Source organism: Rana temporaria, chromosome 12 (assembly GCF_905171775.1).
Source record: "Rana temporaria chromosome 12, aRanTem1.1, whole genome shotgun sequence".
NCBI classification, from domain to species: domain Eukaryota; kingdom Metazoa; phylum Chordata; class Amphibia; order Anura; family Ranidae; genus Rana; species Rana temporaria.
In genome coordinates this window covers 1,576,116-1,599,937 of record NC_053500.1, presented here as the reverse complement: position 1 = coordinate 1,599,937, position 23,822 = coordinate 1,576,116, and the positions used below count along the sequence as shown (strand labels likewise).

General features: G+C 50.7%; 1 protein-coding gene across 1 annotated transcript in view; it reads left to right on the top strand.

The window, feature by feature from the left end:
* CEP112 (centrosomal protein 112) overlaps positions 1-23,500 on the top strand; it is a 148,861-nt gene extending 125,361 nt beyond the window's left edge. The window contains exons 14-17 of the mRNA XM_040331451.1: positions 7,773-7,862; positions 19,856-19,957; positions 20,074-20,138; positions 23,275-23,500. Of these exons, the coding sequence (XP_040187385.1) occupies positions 7,773-7,862; positions 19,856-19,957; positions 20,074-20,138; positions 23,275-23,281 (264 nt within the window). The 3' untranslated portion in view covers positions 23,282-23,500. The remainder of the gene's footprint in view (positions 1-7,772; positions 7,863-19,855; positions 19,958-20,073; positions 20,139-23,274) is intronic.
* Positions 23,501-23,822: the final 322 nt, after the last annotated feature.

Sequence of the window (23,822 nt, the reverse complement as noted above, 5' to 3'; positions counted from 1 at the left end):
AGCTTACACCCTAATGTCCCCTCCCCCACAGTCACATCAGTCTCTGTACAGAGGAGCTTACACTCTAATGTCCCCCCCCCCCTCACAGTCATATCAGTCTCTGTACAGAGGAGCTTACACTCTAATGTCCCCTCCCCCCCACATCACATCAGTCTCTGTACAGAGGAGCTTACACTCTAATGTCCCCTCCCCCCACACATCACATCAGTCTCTGTACAGAGGAGCTTACACTCTAATGTCCCCTCCCCCCCACATCACATCAGTCTCTGTACCAGAGGAGCTTACACTCTAATGTCCCCTCCCCCACAGTCATATCAGTCTCTGTACAGAGGAGCTTACACTCTAATGTCCCCTCCCCCCACAGTCACATCAGTCTCTGTACAGAGGAGCTTACACTCTAATGCCCCCCCCCCTCACAGTCATATCAGTCTCTGTACAGAGGAGCTTACACTCTAATGTCCCCTCCCCCCACAGTCACATCAGTCTATGTACAAAGGAGCTTACACCCTAATGTCCCCTCCCCCACAGTCACATCAGTCTCTGTACAGAGGAGCTTACACTCTAATGTCCCCCCCCCCTCACAGTCATATCAGTCTCTGTACAGAGGAGCTTACACTCTAATGTCCCCTCCCCCCACAGTCACATCAGTCTCTGTACAGAGGAGCTTACACTCTAATGTCCCCCCCCCCCCTCACAGTCACATCAGTCTCTGTACAGAGGAGCTTACACTCTAATGTCCCCTCCTCCCACAGTCACATCAGTCTCTGTACAGAGGAGCTTACACTCTAATGTCCCCCCCCCTCACAGTCACATCAGTCTCTGTACAGAGGAGCTTACACTCTAATGCCCCCCCCCCCACAGTCACATCAGTCTCTGTACCAGAGGAGCTTACACTCTAATGTCCCCTCCCCCCCACATCACATAACATCAGTCTCTGTACAGAGGAGCTTACACTCTAATGTCCCCTCCCCCCCACAGTCACATCAGTCTCTGTACAGAGGAGCTTACACTCTAATGTCCCCTCCCCCACATCACATCAGTCTCTGTACAGAGGAGCTTACACTCTAATGTCCCCTCCCCCCACAGTCACATCAGTCTCTATACCAGAGGAGCTTACACTCTAATGTCCCCTCCCCCCCCCAGTCACATCAGTCTCTGTACAGAGGAGCTTACACTCCAATGTCCCCTCCCCCCACATCACATCAGTCTCTGTACAGAGGAGCTTACACTCTAATGTCCCCTCCCCCCCACATCACATCAGTCTCTGTACAGAGGAGCTTACACTCTAATGTCCCCTCCCCCCCCCCCACATCACATCAGTCTCTGTACAGAGGAGCTTACACTCTAATGTCCCCTCCCCCCCCACAGTCACATCAGTCTCTGTACAGAGGAGCTTACACTCTAATGTCCCCTCCCCCCACATCACATCAGTCTCTGTACAGAGGAGCTTACACTCTAATGCCCCCCCCCCCCACAGTCACATCAGTCTCTGTACCAGAGGAGCTTACACTCTAATGTCCCCTCCCCCCCACATCACATAACATCAGTCTCTGTACAGAGGAGCTTACACTCTAATGTCCCCTCCCCCCACAGTCACATCAGTCTCTGTACAGAGGAGCTTACACTCTAATGTCCCCTCCCCCACATCACATCAGTCTCTGTACAGAGGAGCTTACACTCTAATGTCCCCTCCCCCCCACAGTCACATCAGTCTCTGTACAGAGGAGCTTACACTCTAATGTCCCCTCCCCCACATCACATCAGTCTCTGTACAGAGGAGCTTACACTCTAATGTCCCCTCCCCCCACAGTCACATCAGTCTCTATACCAGAGGAGCTTACACTCTAATGTCCCCTCCCCCCCCCAGTCACATCAGTCTCTGTACAGAGGAGCTTACACTCCAATGTCCCCTCCCCCCACATCACATCAGTCTCTGTACAGAGGAGCTTACACTCTAATGTCCCCTCCCCCCCACATCACATCAGTCTCTGTACAGAGGAGCTTACACTCTAATGTCCCCTCCCCCCCCCCACATCACATCAGTCTCTGTACAGAGGAGCTTACACTCTAATGTCCCCTCCCCCCACAGTCACATCAGTCTCTGTACAGAGGAGCTTACACTCTAATGTCCCCTCCCCCACATCACATCAGTCTCTGTACAGAGGAGCTTACACTCTAATGTCCCCTCCCCCCACAGTCACATCAGTCTCTATACCAGAGGAGCTTACACTCTAATGTCCCCTCCCCCCCACACATCAGTCTCTGTACAGAGGAGCTTACACTCTAATGTCCCCTCCCCCCCCACAGTCACATCAGTCTCTGTACAGAGGAGCTTACACTCTAATGTCCCCTCCCCCCACACATCACATCAGTCTCTGTACAGACGAGCTTACACTCTAATGTCCCCTCCCCCCCACAGTCACATCAGTCTCTGTACAGAGGAGCTTACACTCTAATGTCCCCCCCCCCCCACATCACATCAGTCTCTGTACAGAGGAGCTTACACTCTAATGTCCCCTCCCCCCCACATCACATCAGTCTCTGTACAGAGGAGCTTACACTCTAATGTCCCCTCCCCCCACAACCCCATCAGTCTCTGTACAGAGGAGCTTACACTCTAATGTCCTCTCCCCCCCACAGTCACATCAGTCTCTGTACAGAGGAGCTTACACTCTAATGTCCCCCCCCCCCCACATCACATCAGTCTCTGTACAGAGGAGCTTACACTCTAATGCCCCCCCCCCCCCACAGTCACATCAGTCTCTGTACAGAGGAGCTTACACTCTAATGTCCCCTCCCCCCACAGTCACATCAGTCTCTGTACAGAGGAGCTTACACTCTAATGCCCCCTCCCCCCACAGTCACATCAGTCTCTGTACAGAGGAGCTTACACTCTAATGTCCCCTCCCCCCCCCCCCAGTCACATCAGTCTCTGTACAGAGGAGCTTACACTCTAATGTCCCCTCCCCCCCCCCCCAGTCACATCAGTCTCTGTACAGAGGAGCTTACACTCTAATGTCCCCCCCCCCCAGTCACACACTATTATTATATTAGGAAGTTTTCTCTTCTGTATATCTCCCTGGGGTAAGTCCTATGGCTGGACCTGTTTTCTTGGCGGCTCCCCCCCTCCCCCCTCCCCCCTCGGCGTCGCCGCACTTTACACTTCATTTCCATGATGAAAAGGGTCATTAGGACGGGAATCGGAGCCGCTCAATAATCAGGGTCCATGTTATTTTACTGATGAAGATGATGGAGAGTGATTGGTGGAGCCGTGAGATGTGTGCTGTGAATGTCGTTATCTGGAGTCCTCCATGGCAGACAGGAAAGTACGAGGTGCTCCCCCCTAGACCGTGGTGCAGTCTCTGGGTGTAGAGGTCAGAGACAGGAAAGTACGAGGTGCTCCCCCCTAGACCGTGGCGCAGTCTCTGGGTGTAGAGGTCAGAGACAGGAAAGTACGAGGTGCTCCCCCCTAGACCGTGGCGCAGTCTCTGGGTGTAGAGGTCAGAGACAGGAAAGTACGAGGTGCTCCCCCCTAGACCGTGGTGCAGTCTCTGGGTGTAGAGGTCAGAGACAGGAAAGTACGAGGTGCTCCCCCCTAGACCGTGGCGCAGTCTCTGGGTGTAGAGGCCAGAGACAGGAAAGTGCGAGGTGCTCCCCCCTAGACCGTGGCGCAGTCTCTGGGTGTAGAGGTCAGAGACAGGAAAGTACGAGGTGCTCCCCCCTAGACCGTGGCGCAGTCTCTGGGTGTAGAGGTCAGAGACAGGAAAGTACGAGGTGCTCCCCCCTAGACCGTGGCACAGTCTCTGGGTGTAGAGGTCAGAGACAGGAAAGTACGAGGTGCTCCCCCCTAGACCGTGGCGCAGTCTCTGGGTGTAGAGGTCAGAGACAGGAAAGTACGAGGTGCTCCCCCCTAGACCGTGGCGCAGTCTCTGGGTGTAGAGGCCAGAGACAGGAAAGTACGAGGTGCTCCCCCCTAGACCGTGGCGCAGTCTCTGGGTGTAGAGGTCAGAGACAGGAAAGTACGAGGTGCTCCCCCCTAGACCGTGGCGCAGTCTCTGGGTGTAGAGGTCAGAGACAGGAAAGTGCGAGGTGCTCCCCCCTAGACCGTGGCGCAGTCTCTGGGTGTAGAGGTCAGAGACAGGAAAGTGCGAGGTGCTCCCCCCTAGACCGTGGCGCAGTCTCTGGGTGTAGAGGTCAGAGACAGGAAAGTGCGAGGTGCTCCCCCCTAGACCGTGGCGCAGTCTCTGGGTGTAGAGGTCAGAGACAGGAAAGTGCGAGGTGCTCCCCCCTAGACCGTGGCACAGTCTCTGGGTGTAGAGGCCAGAGACAGGAAAGTACGAGGTGCTCCCCCCTAGACCGTGGCGCAGTCTCTGGGTGTAGAGGTCAGAGACAGGAAAGTACGAGGTGCTCCCCCCTAGACCGTGGCGCAGTCTCTGGGTGTAGAGGCCAGAGACAGGAAAGTACGAGGTGCTCCCCCCTAGACCGTGGCGCAGTCTCTGGGTGTAGAGGCCAGAGACAGGAAAGTACGAGGTGCTCCCCCCTAGACCGTGGCGCAGTCTCTGGGTGTAGAGGTCAGAGACAGGAAAGTGCGAGGTGCTCCCCCCTAGACCGTGGCGCAGTCTCTGGGTGTAGAGGTCAGAGACAGGAAAGTGCGAGGTGCTCCCCCCTAGACCGTGGCGCAGTCTCTGGGTGTAGAGGTCAGAGACAGGAAAGTGCGAGGTGCTCCCCCCTAGACCGTGGCGCAGTCTCTGGGTGTAGAGGTCAGAGACAGGAAAGTGCGAGGTGCTCCCCCCTAGACCGTGGCGCAGTCTCTGGGTGCCCTGTCCTATCCCATCCTTCCTCTCCTGCCCTGTACTATCCCATCCTTCCTCTCCTGCCCTGTCCTATCCCACCCCTTTCTATCCTGCCTTATTTATTTATTACTATTTGTTTGTGCCTTGTCCTATCCCATCCTCCTTATCCTGCCCTGTCCTATCCTGCCCTGCCCTGTCCTATCCTATCCTTCCTATCCTCTCCTGCCTTGTCCTATCCTTCCTATCCTGCCCTGTCCTATCCTATTCTTCCTATCCTGCCCTGTCCTATCCTATTCTTCCTATCCTGCCCTGTACTATCCTTTCTTTTCCTATCCTGCCCTGTCCTATCCCATCCTTCCTATCCTGCCCTGTCCTATCGCATCCTTCCTATCCTGCCCTGTCCTATCCTATCCTTCCTATCCTCTCCTGCCCTGTCCTATCCTGCCCTGTCCTATCCTATTCTTCCTATCCTGCCCTGCACTATCCTTTCTTTTCCTATTCTGCCCTGTCCTATCCCATCCTTCCTATCCTGCCCTGTCCTATCCCATCCTTCCTATCCTGCCTTGTCCTATCCCATCCTTCCTATCCTGCCTTGTCCTATCCCATCCTTCCTATCCTGCCCTGTCCTATCCCATCCTTCCTATCCTGCCCTGTCCTATCCTATCTCTTCCTATCCTGCCCTGTCCTATCCTATCTCTTCCTATCCTGCCTTCTCCTATCCCATCCTTACTATCCCACCCTGTCCTATCCCATCCTTCCTATCCTGCCCTGTCCTATCCCATCCTTCCTATCCTGCCTTCTCCTATCCCATCCTTCCTATCCTGCCCTGTCCTATCCCATCTTTCCTATCCTGCCCTGTCCTATCCCATCCTTCCTATCCTGCCTTGTCCTATCCTATCCTTCCTATCCTGCCTTGTCCTATCCTATCCTTCCTATCCTGCCTTGTCCTATCCTATCCTTCCTATCCTGCCTTGTCCTATCCCATCCTTCCTATCCTGCCTTGTCCTATCCCATCCTTCCTATCCTGCCCTGTCCTATCCCATCCTTCCTATCCTGCCTTCTCCTATCCCATCCTTCCTATCCTGCCCTGTCCTATCCCATCTTTCCTATCCTGCCCTGTCCTATCCCATCCTTCCTATCCTGCCCTGTCCTTTCCTATCCTGCCCTGTACTATCCCATCCTTCCTATCCTGCCCTGTCCTATCCCATCCTTCCTATCCTGCCCTGTCCTATCCTATCTCTTCCTATCCTGCCCTGTCCTATCCTATCTCTTCCTATCCCATCCTTACTATCCCACCCTGTCCTATCCCATCCTTCCTATCCTGCCCTGTCCTATCCCATCCTTCCTATCCTGCCTTCTCCTATCCCATCCTTCCTATCCTGCCCTGTCCTATCCCATCTTTCCTATCCTGCCCTGTCCTATCCCATCCTTCCTATCCTGCCTTGTCCTATCCTATCCTTCCTATCCTGCCTTGTCCTATCCTATCCTTCCTATCCTGCCTTGTCCTATCCTATCCTTCCTATCCTGCCCTGTCCTATCCCATCCTTCCTATCCTGCCCTGTCCTATCCCATCCTTCCTATCCTGCTCTGTCCTATCCCATCCTTCCTATCCTGCCCTGTCCTATCACATCTTTCCTATCCTGCCCTGTCCTATCCCATCCTTCCTATCCTGCCTTGTCCTATCCTATCCTTCCTATCCTGCCTTGTCCTATCCTATCCTTCCTATCCTGCCTTGTCCTATCCTATCCTTCCTATCCTGCCTTGTCCTATCCCATCCTTCCTATCCTGCCTTGTCCTATCCCATCCTTCCTATCCTGCCCTGTCCTATCCCATCCTTCCTATCCTGCCTTCTCCTATCCCATCCTTCCTATCCTGCCCTGTCCTATCCCATCTTTCCTATCCTGCCCTGTCCTATCCCATCCTTCCTATCCTGCCTTGTCCTATTCTATCCTTCCTATCCTGCCTTGTCCTATCCTATCCTTCCTATCCTGCCTTGTCCTATCCTATCCTTCTTATCCTGCCTTGTCCTATCCCATCCTTCCTATCCTGCCTTGTCCTATCCTATCCTTCCTATCCTGCCTTGTCCTATCCTATCCTTCCTATCCTGCCCTGTCCTATCCCATCCTTCCTATCCTGCCCTGTCCTATCCCATCCTTCCTATCCTGCCCTGTCCTATCCCATCCTTCCTATCCTGCCCTGTCCTATCCCATCTTTCCTATCCTGCCCTGTCCTATCCCATCCTTCCTATCCTGCCTTGTCCTATCCCATCCTTCCTATCCTGCCTTGTCCTATCCTATCCTTCTTATCCTGCCTTGTCCTATCCCATCCTTCCTATCCTGCCTTGTCCTATCCCATCCTTCCTATCCTGCCTTGTCCTGTCCTTCTCAGGCCTGCCTTAGCCTATATTGTCCTATCCTGTCTTCCTACCTTATCCTATCTTGCTGTGGCTTGCGTTATCCTTTGTAGCATCATATCCTGTCTGTCCTACCATATCCTATTCTATCCACTGCATCCTATCCTTGTACCTTCCCCTGTACCATCTTACCCTGTCCTGAGCAGCCTCTTGTAGTTGGCAGGAAGAAAAAAAAATGTTCTTTCATTTTAGATGGAGATGTTTTTCTTCCTAACCCCATCAGAGAGATTCTTCCTCACTTCCTGTCCCGGTGACACTTGTACAAGAAATGAATGGTGCAGTTGTCACCGGGACAGGAAGTCACAGACAACAATACAATAATTGTAAGATGATCAATTCCCACCCACTTTATCTAATATAGAAGCACCAACCCTCCCCCGCTCTATCCAAAGCTACAGTTTGCTTTAGACAGTATCAATAAAGTTTTGGAAAGTTTTTTTTTCGGGTGTGAGTGGGAGGAGTCTTCAGATGATCGCTGTGTAGATTTTCTGCTTCTATCATTGATCTGGAATCTGATATTGGGACTCCCGGCAATCCTCTGATATCCCTTCTCTTCTCTCTTGCAGCTGCTGAAAGGTGAATTGGAGAATTCCTGCGCTCAACTCCGCCAATCCGAGAAACGGCGGCATGAGAAGGACCTGGAGATGCAGCAGCAGGTAGGTCCCCCCCCCCCCCCCATGTGTGTGATTGGATGTCAGTATTGCATTGTATATCCCTGTATGTTGGGGTCATCCAGGTGATTATCTAATAGTTTCTTTAACCACTTAAGGACCTTCAGATTTGGTGTTTACAAGATTAAAACTGTTTTTTTTGCTCGAAAATGACTTAAAACCCCCAAACATTATATATATATATATTTTTTTCTAACACACTAGAGAATAAAATGGCGGTCGTTGCAATACTTTTTGTCACACCGTATTCGCGCAGCGGTCTTACAAGCGCACTTTTTTGGAAAAAATTTACTTTTTTGAATTAAACAATAAGACAACAGTAAAGTTAGCCCAATTTTTTTTTTTTATTGTGAAAGATGATGTTACGCCAAGTAAAATGATACCCAACATGTCACGCTTCAAAATTGCGCCCGCTCGTGGAATGGCGTTAAACTTTTACCCTTAAAAATTTCCATAGGTGACGTTTAAAAAAATTCTACAGGTTGCATGTTTTGAGTTACAGAGGAGGTCTAGGGCTAGAATTATTGCTCTCGCTCTAACGATCGCGGTGATACCTCACATGTGTGATTTGAACACCGTTTTCATATGCGGGCGCCGCTCACGTATGCGTTCGCTTCTGCGCGCAAGCTCGTTGGGACGGGGTGCTGTAAAACATTTTATTTTTTTTCTTATTTATTTTATTAATTTTTACACAAAAAAATAAAAATGGGTCACTTTTATTCCTATTGCAAGAAATGTAATAGAAAACCCCTCCCCTCCAGGGGGAATGATATTTGATCCTATAAACCCCTCCCCCAGGGAAGAATATCTGATCCTATAAACCCCTCCCATCCAGGGAAGAATGTTTTCTGATCCTATAAACCCCTCCCCCAGGGAATGATATCTGATCCTATAAACCCCTCCCATCAAGGGAAGAATGTTTTCTGATCGTATAAACCCCTCCCCTCCAGGGGGAATGATATTTGATCCGATAAACCCCTCCCCCAGGGAAGAATATCTGATCCTATAAACCCCTCCCCTCCAGGGGGAAAGATATCTGATCCTATAAACCCCTCCCCCAGGGAAGAATATCTGATCCTATAAACCCCTCCCATCCAGGGGAATGATATTTGATCCTATAAACCCCTCCCCTCCAGGGAAGAATTTTTTCTGATCCTATAAACCCCTCCCCCAGGGAAGAATATCTGATCCTATAAACCCCTCCCATCCAGGGGGGAAAGATATCTGATCCTATAAACCCCTCCCCTCCAGGGAAGAATGTTTCCTGATCATATAAACCCCTCCCCTCCAGGGGGAATGATATTTGATCCTATAAACCCCTCCCCCAGGGAAGAATATCTGATCCTATAAACCCCTCCCCTCGAGGGGGAAAGATATCTAATCTTATAAACCCCTCCCCTCTAGGGGGAATGATATCTGATCCTATAAACCCCTCCCCTCCAGGGATGAATTATATCTGATCCTATAAACCCCTCCCATCCAGGGGGGAAAGATATCTGATCCTATAAACCCCTCCCCCAGGGAAGAATATCTGATCCTATAAACCCCTCCCATCCAGGGGGAATGATATCTAATCTTATAAACCCCTCCCCTCCAGGGAAGAATGATATGCGATCATATAATCCGCTCCCATCCAGGTGGGAATGATATCTGATCCTATAAACCCCAAAATTTGAATTTAAATAGAATAGAAAATAAAAGAATAGAATGGAATAGAAAAAAAAAAACAATATAATAAAATAGAAATAATATACCCGTCTTCTAAAATTCGAATATCGAATAGAATAAATTTGAATTTATATAGATTAGAATAGAAAAGAATAGAATGAAATAGAAAAAACAATAGAATAAAACAAATATATAAGTTTTCCGAAATTCAAATCTTGAATAGAAAAAGATTTGAATTTGATTCTAATTTTCTGAATTTCGGTGGAATTTAATTAAATTCAACCGAATTTGAAAAATTCTAATCGAATAAACAAAACTAAGATCCCGAAAATTAATCAAACTAACTAAATGAAATGATTTAAATAATGTATGGAAATGAAACAAATGTTTTGGTCCTGCACACATCATGACACCTCGGGGACCTGCTGACACCCGCGTGTCCTTTGAAGGTCGGTGTCTGGGAGTCTCGCGGCTCCGCACATTGCGTGTCGTCAGCACTTTCAGCTGCTTTGAAATGATATCCTGTTTAAGGGAAGGAAAACCTGACCTGCCGCTGACCCTGCCAGCAGCACCGAGAGGAGCCGGCAAGAGAGCCTTTGCTGTCCACAAGGAGGAGAGGTGAGAGGCTCCGAGTACCTCCCTGCAGAGGCTTCTCAGAATACAGCAGATAGAATCCTAATACATTCCAGGGTCACAGAGGAGCTGGAATGATGGCGGCTTCTTTCTGTTAAAGAGGAACTCCGATAACCTCAGTAATTGCTTGCATGGAAATGGATTTGAGCAGCTTCCTCAGATCAGTTGTAGGTGACTGACCACTATGACATCATATATTGCAGGTGAGTGACCACTATGACGTCATATATTGTAGGTGACTGACCACTATGACATCATATATTGCAGGTGACTGACCACTATGACATCATATATTGTAGGTGACTGACCACTATGACATCATATATTGCAGGTGACTGACCACTATGATGTCACATATTGTAGATGACTGACCACTATGATGTCATATATTGCAGGTGACTGACCACTATGATGTCACATATTGTAGATGACTGACCACTATGATGTCATATATTGCAGGTGACTGACCACTATGACATCATATATTGTAGGTGACTGACCACTATGATGTCATATATTGCAGGTGACTGACCACTATGACATCATATATTGTAGGTGACTGACCACTATGACATCATATATTGCAGGTGACTGACCACTATGACATCATATATTGTAGGTGACTGACCACTATGATGTCATATATTGCAGGTGACTGACCACTATGATGTCACATATTGTAGATGACTGACCACTATGATGTCATATATTGCAGGTGACTGACCACTATGACATCATATATTGTAGGTGACTGACCACTATGATGTCATATATTGCAGGTGACTGACCACTATGACATCATATATTGTAGGTGACTGACCACTATGATGTCATATATTGCAGGTGACTGACCACTATGACATCATATATTGTAGGTGACTGACCACTATGACGTCATATATTGTAGGGGACTGACCACTATGACATCATATATTGTAGGTGACTGACCACTATGACATCATATATTGTAGGTGACTGACCACTATGACATCATATATTGTAGGTGACTGACCACTATGACGTCATATATTTCTGGTGACTGACCACTATGACATCATATATTGTAGGTGACTGACCACTATGACATCATATATTGTAGGTGACTGACCACTATGACATCATATATTGTAGGTGACTGACCACTATGACATCATATATTGTAGGTGACTGACCACTATGACATCATATATTGTAGGTGACTGACCACTATGACATCATATATTGTAGGTGACTGACCACTATGATGTCATATATTGTAGGTGACTGGACTACTATGACATCATATATGGCAGGTGACTGACCACTATGACATCATATATTGTAGGTGACTGGACTATTATGACATCATATATTGTAGGTGACTGACCACTATGACGTCATATATTGTAGGTGACTGGACTACTATGACGTCATATATTGTAGGTGACTGACCACTATGACGTCATATATTGTAGGTGACTGACCACTATGACGTCATATATTGTAGGTGACTGACCAATATGACATCATATATTGTAGGTGACTGACCACTATGACGTCATATATTGTAGGGGACTGACCACTATGACGTCATATATTGTAGGTGACTGACCACTATGACGTCATATATGGCAGGTGACTGACCACTATGACATCATATATTGTAGGTGACTGACCACTATGACATCATATGTTGTAGATGACTGACCACTATGACATCATATATTGTAGGTGACTGACCACTATGATGTCATATATTGTAGGTGACTGACCACTATGACGTCATATATTGTAGGTGACTGACCAATATGACATCATATATTGTAGGTGACTGACCACTATGACGTCATATATTGTAGGTGACTGACCACTATGACGTCATATATTGTAGGTGACTGACCACTATGACATCATATGTTGTAGATGACTGACCACTATGACATCATATATTGTAGGTGACTGACCACTATGATGTCATATATTGTAGGTGACTGGACTACTATGACATCATATATTGTAGGTGACTGACCACTATGACGTCATATATTGTAGGTGACTGACCACTATGACGTCATATATTGTAGGTGACTGACCACTATGACATCAGATATTGTAGGTGACTGACCACTATGACATCATATATTGTAGGTGACTGACCACTATGACATCATATGTTGTAGATGACTGACCACTATGACATCATATATTGTAGGTGACTGACCACTATGACGTCATATATTGTAGGTGACTGGACTACTATGACATCATATATTGTAGGTGACTGACCACTATGACGTCATATATCGTAGGTGACTGACCACTATGACATCATATATTGCAGGTGACTGACCACTATGACGTCATATATTGTAGGGGACTGACCACTATGACGTCATATATTGTAGGTGACTGACCACTATGACATCAGATATTGTAGGTGACTGACCACTATGACATCATATATTGTAGGTGACTGACCACTATGACATCATATGTTGTAGATGACTGACCACTATGACATCATATATTGTAGGTGACTGACCACTATGACGTCATATATTGTAGGTGACTGGACTACTATGACATCATATATTGTAGGTGACTGACCACTATGACGTCATATATCGTAGGTGACTGACCACTATGACATCATATATTGCAGGTGACTGACCACTATGACGTCATATATTGTAGGGGACTGACCACTATGACGTCATATATTGTAGGTGACTGACCACTATGACATCAGATATTGTAGGTGACTGACCACTATGACATCATATATTGTAGGTGACTGACCACTATGACATCATATGTTGTAGATGACTGACCACTATGACATCATATATTGTAGGTGACTGACCACTATGACGTCATATATTGTAGGTGACTGGACTACTATGACATCATATATTGTAGGTGACTGACCACTATGACGTCATATATCGTAGGTGACTGACCACTATGACATCATATATTGCAGGTGACTGACCACTATGACGTCATATATTGTAGGGGACTGACCACTATGACATCATATATTGTAGGTGACTGACCACTATGACATCATATATTGTGATCTGCATAAACGAGAACCTTCAGACAACTCCAATAACTTTTATGGCTTCATTTATAACCTCCTGTCCTTGTGCATCTAACAGTCAGATACATTTAAACAATGAGGAGCTGTATGGTCCCCCCCCCCCCCCCCCCTTGCCTCATAGCTGAGCAGATCAGAACGTAGAGAAGAGGGTCAGAGTTCCCATAATACCAGAGGATGGCTCTTTATGAGGGAAGTGGACACACATAGTCTACAAGGGTGTCCGGTAGGATAAATGAGGTAATGGGTTCCTTCCCTGTATTTGGCAGTGTTCCTTCCTTCAGAAGACGTGGTTCCTTTATTTGCACTTTTGTCTGTCTGGAAGACATCTTAGAAAATGATGGAACAGTGGTGGGATCTCCATCTGATTCTTCCTCCACTTTAGTTATCTTTTTACTCACAAGCTGCCTATATCACTTCTCCCAATTTGGGACTGGTCTGACCTTGGTTTGGTCTTGGACTGGCCTTGGACTGGTCTGGCCTTGGTCTTGTCTTGGACTAGACTGGCCCTGGTCTAGTCTGACCTTGGTCTGCTCTTGGACTGGCCTTGGTCTGCTTTTGGACTGGTCTGGCCTGCTCTTTTACTTGTCTGGCCTGCTCTTGGACTGGTCTGGCCTGCTCTTGGACTGGTCTGGCCTGCTCTTGGACTGGTCTGGCCTGCTCTTGGACTGGTCTGGTCTGCTCTTGGACTGGTCTGGCCTGCTCTTTTACTGGTCTGGCCTGCTCTTTTACTGGTCTGGCCTGCTCTTTTACTGGTCTGGCCTGCTCTTGGACTGGTCTGGCCTGCTCTTTTACTGGTCTGGCCTGCTCTTGGACTGGTCTGGCCTGCTCTTGGACTGGTCTGGCCTGCTCTAGGACTGGTCTGGCCTGCTCTAGGACTGGTCTGGCCTGCTCTAGGACTGGTCTGGCCTGCTCTAGGACTGGTCTGGCCTGCTCTAGGACTGGTCTGGCCTGCTCTTGGACTGGTCTAGCCTGCTTATGGACTGGTCTGGCCTTGGACTGGTCTGGTCTTGGTCTGGACTTGGTCTTGTCTTGGACTGGTCTGGTCTTGGTCTGGACTTGGTCTTGTCTGACCTTGGTCTTGTCTTGGACTGGTCTGGTCTTGGTCTGATCTTGAACTGGTCTGGCATTCGTCTTGGACTGGTCTGGTCTTTGACTGCTCTTGCACTGGTCTGGCCTTGGACTGGTCTGGCCTTGGTCTTGTCTCGGACTGGTCTGGTCTGGCCTTGTCTTGGACTGGTCTGGACTTGGTCTGGCTTTGGTTTTGTCTTGGACTGGTTTGGCCTTGGTTTTGTCTTGGACTGGTTTGGCCTTGGTTTTGTCTTGGACTGGTCTTAGTTTGGCCTTGGACTGGTCTTAGTTTGGCCTTGGACTGGTCTTAGTTTGGCCTTGGACTGGTCTTAGTTTGCCCTTGGACTGGTCTTATTTTGGCCTTTGGACTGGTCTTAGTTTGGTCTTGGACTGGTCTTAGTATGATGTGACAACATTCTCTGTCTTGTGACCTCCCCACCAATAATCTTCAATTTGAAGGTTTGTATGATCTTCAGCTGTTCCCTATTTGTATCCAGTTGCAGAGTTTTATGTCATACTGGAATATTGTGATGGGTGACGTATAACGTGACACGATCTCTCACCGTGTGTCACGCTCAGCGGTCTCTTTTCTGCGGCGTCGTCTCTCTTCTCATGGTTTAGAGCCGTCATACTGGAATATTGTGATGGGTGACGTATGAAGTGACACGATCTCTCACCGTGTGTCACGCTCAGCGGTCTCTTTTCTGCGGCGTCGTCTCTCTTCTCCTGGTTTAGAGCCGTCATACTGGAATATTGTGATGGGTGACGTATAACGTGACACGATCTCTCACCGTGTGTCACGCTCAGCGGTCTCTTTTCTGCGGCGTCGTCTCTCTTCTCATGGTTTAGAGCCGTCATACTGGAATATTGTGATGGGTGACGTATGAAGTGACACGATCTCTCACCGTGTGTCACGCTCAGCGGTCTCTTTTCTGCGGCGTCGTCTCTCTTCTCCTGGTTTAGAGCCGTCATACTGGAATATTGTGATGGGTGACGTATGACGTGACACGATCTCTCACCGTGTGTCACGCTCAGCGGTCTCTTTTCTGCGGCGTCGTCTCTCTTCTCCTGGTTTAGAGCCGTCATACAGGAATATTGTGATGGGTGACGTATGACGTGACACGATCTCTCACCGTGTGTCACGCTCAGCGGTCTCTTTTCTGCGGCGTCGTCTCTCTTCTCCTGGTTTAGAGCCGTCATACTGGAATATTGTGATGGGTGACGTATGACGTGACACGATCTCTCACCGTGTGTCACGCTCAGCGGTCTCTTTTCTGCGCCGTCGTCTCTCTTCTCCTGGTTTAGAGCCGTCATACAGGAATATTGTGATGGGTGACGTATGACGTGACACAATCTCTCACCGTGTGTCACGCTCAGCGGTCTCTTTTCTGCGCCGTCGTCTCTCTGCTCCTGGTTTAGAGCCGACACACTGAAGGTGAATATTCTGTATATTTCTCATTAAGACCGATGAAGAAAGGATTGGCCCGGGGAGAGGCGCAGAGCGTGTTTTCCGTTGTTGGTAATTATTGTGCCTGCAAATCGCCCGCAGGCAACCAACGCATTTCCCGCTCCGGCGGCGGCACAGGCGGATTAACAAAGATGGGAGCCTCTGCGATTTATTCTGGCGTCCAGAGATAAGCCGCTACAATGACACCTCTGTCACCGAACATCAAACACCCCGTTCCACAGACTCGTTATTCGCCGTCATACCTGTAATTACCGGGGCTGGATTCTGCACCGCGTCCGAGAGCCCCCCCCTCCCCCGACCATAGGGAAAGGACTGGTCTTCCGCTGTGCGTCAGAGCCCCCCAATAATAAGGAAAGATTCTGTGCCGTGTTCAGAGCCCCCCAATAATAGGGAAAGATTCTGTGCCGTGTTCAGAGCCCCCCAATAATAGGGAAAGATTCTGTGCCGTGTTCAGAGCCCCCCAATAATAGGGAGAGGAGAAGGATTCTGTGCCGTGTTTGGAGCCCCCCAATAATAAGGAAAGGAGACGAATTCTGTGCCGTGTTCAAAGCCCCCCAATAATAGGGAAAGGAGACGAATTCTGTGCTGTGTTCAGAGCCCCCCAATAATAGGGAATGGAGACGGATTCTGTGCCGTGTTCAGAGCCCCCCAATAATGAGAGGAGACGAATTCTGTGCCGTGTTCAAAGCCCCCCAATAATAGGGAATGGAGACGGATTCTGTGCCGTGTTCAGAGCCCCCCAATAATAGGGAAAGATTCTGTGCCGTGTTCAGAGCCCCCCAATAATAGGGAAAGGAGAAGGATTCTGTGCCGTGTTCAGAGCCCCCCAATAATAGAGAAAGGAGACGGATTCTGTGCCGTGTTCAGAGCCCCCCAATAATAGGGAAAGGAGACGGATTCTGTGCCGTGTTCAGAGCCCCCCAATAATAGGGAAAGGAGAAGGATTCTGTGCCGTGTTCAGAGCCCCCCAATAATAGGGAAAGATTCTGTGCCGTGTTCAGAGCCCCCCAATAATAGGGAAAGGAGACGGATTCTGTGTCGTGTTCAGAGCCCCCCCCCCCAATAATAGGGAAAGGAGACGGATTCTGTGCCGTGTTCAGAGCCCCCCAATAATAAGGAAAGGAGAAGGATTCTGTGTCGTGTTCAGAGCCCCCCAATAATGAGAGGAGACGGATTCTGTGCCGTGTTCAGAGCCCCCCAATAATAAGGAAAGGAGACGGATTCTGTGCCGTGTTCAGAGCCCCCCAATAATAGGGAAAGGAGACGGATTCTGTGCCGTGTTCAGAGCCCCCCAATAATAGGGAAAGGAGACGGATTCTGTGCTGTGTTCAGAGCCCCCCAATAATAGGGAAAGGAGACGGATTCTGTGCCGTGTTCAGAGCCCCCCAATAATGAGAGGAGACGGATTCTGTGCTGTGTTCAGTGCCCCCCAATAATAGAGAAAGGAGACGGATTCTGTGCCGTGTTCAGAGCCCCCCAATAATAGGGAAAGGAGACGGATTCTGTGCCGTGTTCAGAGCCCCCCAATAATAAGGAAAGGAGAAGGATTCTGTGCCGTGTTCAGAGCCCCCCAATAATAGGGAGAGGAGAAGGATTCTGTGCCGTGTTCAGAGCCCCCCAATAATAAGGAAAGGAGAAGGATTCTGTGCCGTGTTCAGAGCCCCCCAATAATAGGGAGAGGAGAAGGATTCTGTGCCGTGTTCAGAGCCCCCCAATAATAGAGAGAGGAGAAGGATTCTGTGCCGTGTTCAGAGTCCCCCAATAATAGGGAAAGGAAAAGGATTCTGTGTCGTGTTCAGAGCCCCCAATAATGAGAGGAGACGGATTCTGTGCCGTGTTCAGAGCCCCCCAATAATAGAGAAAGGAGAAGGATTCTGTGCCGTGTTCAGAGCCCCCCAATAATAGGGAAAGATTCTGTGCCGTGTTCAGAGCCCCCCCAATAATAGGGAAAGATTCTGTGCCGTGTTCAGAGCCCCCCAATAATAGGGAAAGGAGACGTGTTCTGTGCCGTGTTCGGAGCCCCCCAATAATAGGGAAAGGAGCTGGATACCACACCATGTCTGAGAGCCCCCCAATCATACAGAGTTGGATAGCACGCCGTCTGAGAGCCGCCCCATGTAATCTTTCACCCTCATAATACCTGATGATCCTGCCATAAAGGTCTTTGTTCAGGCACTTCCTGGTATATCCTATAGATTTGGGGGGGGGGGACCCTGTGGGGTGATGTGGACCCCTCCTGCAGGAAAAGGTTAAATACATTTCCATCTTCAGGGCCCCGGACATCAATGAAAAGTGCGTCCAGAAATAGGCGCTGTATGGATTACCGTGCGGCCAACCGATCGCTTCCATCTGGCCTGCGTACAAACGCCCGCCGGCGTACCTCTGCGCCCCCCCGAGGAGATCTCAGCTTTTTATTTCCTCCCGTTATCCAGAGAATTCCCCTCCGCCATACAGCTGGCGGTGCGCCCGGCCTGCATGAGCGGACCCCTAGTCTCTCCCATTGCTATGAGCGGGCCCCTAGTGTATCCCATTGGTATGAGCGGGCCCCTAGTGTATCCCATTGCTATGAGCGGGCCCCTAGTGTATCCCATTGATATGAACAGGCCCCTAGCCTATCCTATTGCTATGAACGGGCCCCTAGTCTTTCCCATTGGTATGAGCGGGCCCCTAGTGTATCCCATTGGTATGAGCGGGCCCCTAGTCTCTCCCATTGGTATGAGCGGGCCCCTAGTGTATCCCATTGCTATGAGCGGGCCCCTAGTGTATCCCATTGGTATGAGCGGGCCCCTAGTCTATGCCATTGGTATGAGCGGACCCCTAGTCTCTCCCATTGGTATGAGCGGGCACCTAGTGTATCCCATTGGAATGAGCGGGTCCCTAGTGTATCCCATTGGTATGAGCGGCCCCTAGTGTATCCCATTGGAATGAGCGGGTCCCTAGTCTTTCCCATTGGTATGAAAGGGCCCCTAGTGTATCCCATTGGTATGAATGGGCCCCTAGTGTATCCCATTGATATGAACGGCCCCTAGTGCATCCCATTGATATGATCGAGCCCCTAGTATATCACATTAATATGAATGGGCCCCTTGTGTATCCTATTGATATGAACGGGCCCCTAGTGTATCCCATTGGTATGAATGGGGCCCCTAGTCTATCCCATTGGTATGAACGGGCCCCTAGTCTTTCCCATTGGTATGAACGGCCCCTAGTCTTTCCCATTGGTATGAACGGCCCCTAGTCTTTCCTATTGGTATGAACGGGCCCCTAGTCTTTCCCATTGGTATGAACGGCCCCTAGTCTTTCCTATTGGTATGAACGGGCCCCTAGTCTATCCCATTTGTATAAACAGGCCCCTAGTCTTTCCCATTGATATGAACGGGCCCCTAGTCTTTCCCATTGGTATGAACGGGCCCCTAGTCTATCCCATTTGTATAAACAGGCCCCTAGTCTTTCCCATTGATATGAACGGGCCCCTAGTCTTTCCCATTGATATGAACGGGCCCCTAGTCTTTCCCATTGATATGAACGGGCCCCTAGTCTTTCCCATTGGTATAAACGGGCCCCTAGTCTATCCTATTGACACAAAACACACTCCCTTGATATGAAGACCCCACATCTCTCTTGTACAGTGATCAAAAAAGAGAACATTGATCTAATGCTTTAAAAAAATAATGTTGATGAACCAGAAGTGGCGTCGTGACGTCTCTCCGGGCCTCCCAGGTCATAGAGATGAATGGAGGCCATCTTTCCTCTTCTAATCTCTATGGCCAGCCACTGCAACCACCGGATTGGTTCTCAGGCTTCCTAATGAGCCCAAAAAACACTGGAAAGCAACGGGGCAAGGAGGGCGGGGGAGGGCGCCTCAGATCACTTCACTTCCATTCTCTAGTATTCTATTCTATCTTATCTCACTTTTTATACCTTGCTGTATTTATATGTTTCCATTTTTTTATTTGAATTCGGATAATTTGTTTGATTATAATTTATTTTGGATTTGTGGGATTTCTCCGCCGCGGTCGCATTGCGTCACCCTGATTGCGTCATGCGTTTGATTCTCAGATCACACATGTCCGGGAGGAATACGAGGCGAAGATCAGAGGACTGCTGCCGGCCGCCCTGAGAAAGGAATTAGAAGAGACAATCGGCTCCCTGAAGTTGCAGGTAAATGAGGAGTGACAGGGGCCCCTCTGCTGACTCGGCTCTTCCAGGTGTGCGTGTCGCGGCTCGCGCCGTCACATGTCCTCCGGTACTTTCCTGACCGATGCTTTCTCTGACAGGTGAACCTTCTACAGAAGAGGACGCAGGTGCTGCAGGAGGAACTGACGGTGTATCAGAGGAAAGGGTAAGAGAAAAGCTACATTCCCCCGGGGCCCTTGGGGATGGGGGACCCCTGGAAAGAACCTTGTGTTATAAAAATGGGCTGCATTCCTCCAGAAAAGGGGGGCATAGGGGTGTCGGGCCCCTGAAAAACACCTTTAATGTGGGAATGGGCTGCTTTCCCCTGAGGGAGGGGCCCATAGCGATGGGGGGCCCCTGGAAAGCACCTTGTGTTATAGGAATGGGCCATTTTCCCCTGGGGATGGGGGGCCCCTGGAAAGCATCTTGTTGTATAGAAGAGGGCTGCATTCCCTCAGAAAAGGGGGGGGGGGCATAGGTGTGTCGGGCCCTGAAAAACACCCTTAAATGTAGGAATTGGCTGCATTCCCGTGAGGGAGGGGCCCATAGGGGTGGGGGCCCCTGGAAAGCACCTTGTGTTATGGGAATAGGCTGCATTCCCCCAGAAAGGGGAGGTATAGGGGTGTTGGGCCCCTGGAAAGCACCTTGTATTAAGGGGTTCTCTCCACATTGTAGTAATAAGAGGTGTGTATGGTGGCGGCACTCCAATCCAACAACCTATCGCCCCCTCAGAGGTGGGAGCAGAGGATTGTGGGAAGTACTCCTGCCCACTCCTTATCCCGGCCCTTGAACCAAGTGCCCAGGGCAGCTGCCCCCTTTCTGCCCACTCCTTATTCCGGCCCCGGATCCAAGTGCCCAGGGCAGCTGCCCCCCTTCTGCCCACTCCTTATTCCGGCCCCGGATCCAAGTGCCCAGGGCAGCTGCCCCCCCTCTGCCCACTCCTTATTCCGGCCCTGGATCCAAGTGCCCAGGGCAGCTGCCCCCCCCCCCTTCTGCCCACTCCTTATTCCGGCCCCGGATCCAAGTGCCCAGGGCAGCTGCCCCCCCTCTGCCCACTCCTTATTCCGGCCCTGGATCCAAGTGCCCAGGGCAGCTGCCCCCCTTCTGCCCACTCCTTATTCCGGCCCTGGAACCAAGTGCCCAGGGCAGCTGCCCCCCCCTCTGCCCACTCCTTATTCCGGCCCTGGATCCAAGTGCCCAGGGCAGCTGCCCCCCCCCTTCTGCCCACTCCTTATTCCGGCCCCGGATCCAAGTGCCCAGGGCAGCTGCCCCCCCTCTGCCCACTCCTTATTCCGGCCCTGGATCCAAGTGCCCAGGGCAGCTGCCCCCCTTCTGCCCACTCCTTATTCCGGCCCCGGATCCAAGTGCCCAGGGCAGCTGCCCCCCCTCTGCCCACTCCTTATTCCGGCCCTGGATCCAAGTGCCCAGGGCAGCTGCCCCCCTTCTGCCCACTCCTTATTCCGGCCCTGGAACCAAGTGCCCAGGGCAGCTGCCCCCCCTCTGCCCACTCCTTATTCCGGCCCTGGATCCAAGTGCCCAGGGCAGCTGCCCCCCCCCCTTCTGCCCACTCCTTATTCCGGCCCCGGATCCAAGTGCCCAGGGCAGCTGCCCCCCCTCTGCCCACTCCTTATTCCGGCCCTGGATCCAAGTGCCCAGGGCAGCTGCCCCCCTTCTGCCCACTCCTTATTCCGGCCCTGGATCCAAGTGCCCAGGGCAGCTGCCCCCCCCTTCTGCCCACTCCTTATTCCGGCCCTGGATCCAAGTGCCCAGGGCAGCTGCCCCCCCCCCCTCTGCCCACCCCTTATTCCGGCCCTGGATCCAAGTGCCCAGGGCAGCTGCCCCCCCCCTTCTGCCCACTCCTTATTCCGGCCCCGGATCCAAGTGCCCAGGGCAGCTGCCCCCCCCTTCTGCCCACTCCTTATTCCGGCCCTGGATCGAAGTGCCCAGGGCAGCTGCCCCCCTTCTGCCCACTCCTTATTCCGGCCCTGGATCCAAGTGCCCAGGGCAGCTGCCCCCCCCCCCTTCTGCCCACTCCTTATCCCGGCCCTGGATCCAAGTGCCCAGAGTGGCTCATTACTTCTTCTCCATGTTCCCCAAATTCATCCAACCCCCCCCCCCCCCCACGGGGGCTGGCAGTGACAGAGCGCCACAAAAGGTGACACCCAGCAGGACTCTGAACACAGGAGGTCGGCCGCTGGGCACAGGCGCCATTCCGAGAACGCTTTGCATTTTCTGAATGGATTCAAAGTGTCCTCCGATTGGACGAGGTGGGGTGGTGGGGTCATGCTCTCCACTTCATCCAATCAGAGAACACTTTGAGAAAAGACTTCAGTGATGAAGCTGGAAGTACATAGAAGCTTTCTATATACACATCGATCCGATCCGAACTGCAGCCGCGTGTAGAAGAGCTGGCAGTGTGATCCGATCCGAACTGCAGCCGTGTGTAGAAGAGCTGGCAGTGTGATCCGATCCCAACTGCAGCCGCGTGTAGAAGAGCTGGCAGTGTGATCCGATCCGAACTGCAGCCGTGTGTAGAAGAGCTGGCAGTGTGATCCGATCCGAACTGCAGCCGTGTGTAGAAGAGCTGGCAGTGTGATCCGATCCCAACTGCAGCCGCGTGTAGAAGAGCTGGCAGTGTGATCCGATCCGAACTGCAGCCGCGTGTAGAAGAGCTGGCAGTGTGATCCGATCCGAACTGCAGCCGTGTGTAGAAGAGCTGGCAGTGTGATCCGATCCCAACTGCAGCCGCGTGTAGAAGAGCTGGCAGTGTGATCCGATCCCAACTGCAGCCGCGTGTAGAAGAGCTGGCAGTGTGATCCGATCCGAACTGCAGCCGCGTGTAGAAGAGCTGGCAGTGTGATCCGATCCGCAGCCGCGTGTAGAAGAGCTGGCAGTGTGATCCGATCCGAACTGCAGCCGCGTGTAGAAGAGCTGGCAGTGTGATCCGATCAGAACTGCAGCCACGTGTAGAAGAGCTGGCAGTGTGATCCGATCCCAACTGCAGCCGCGTGTAGAAGAGCTGGCAGTGTGATCCGATCCGCAGCCGCGTGTAGAAGAGCTGGCAGTGTGATCCGATCCGAACTGCAGCCGTGTGTAGAAGAGCTGTCAGTGTGATCCGATCAGAACTGCAGCCGCGTGTAGAAGAGCTGGCAGTGTGATCCGATCCGAACTGCAGCCGCGTGTAGAAGAGCTGGCAGTGTGATCCGATCCGAACTGCAGCCGCCATTGTGTGTGGGAGGTCTCTGGTGGAAGGGGGCGTGTACTATAGAGAATCCGTATTATTTATTGTCATTCCATTCCAGACTGTGACCTCCATACAAGACAGACGCTCATCAGGACCCGCCGAGCCCTTCATATTCCATGCCAAATACAATCTCTCATCTGATTGGCTGTTACATTCCTTGTGTCAGACGTCGCCTCACTGAGCCACGGGCAGCCGCTGACCCACCACTACCTAAACCCCGCCCCCTCGCTTATCTCTGACCCACCCACTACCTAAACTCCGCCCCCTTGCTTATCTCTGACCCACTACAACCTAAACCCCGCCCCCTCGCTTATCTCTGACCCACTACAACCTAAACCCCGCCCCCTCGCTTATCTCCTATTATTTTATTTTTTGTATCTTTGTCTCCCGACATTAAATATTTATTTTCTACCATCTGTGTTTGTCATTTCTTCATCCCATCCCCCCCTCCCCCGGCCGGGCCTAGGAGCTTACACTCTACGTAACGGATTGCTGATTATTTCATAATCCCGGTGCTGGTAGAGTACAGGCGCTGTGATCTATGGCAGCCAATCAGATCACTGTATCCATTAATGTGACCCCCCTAATTGGGTGCTTGGAGGTTTG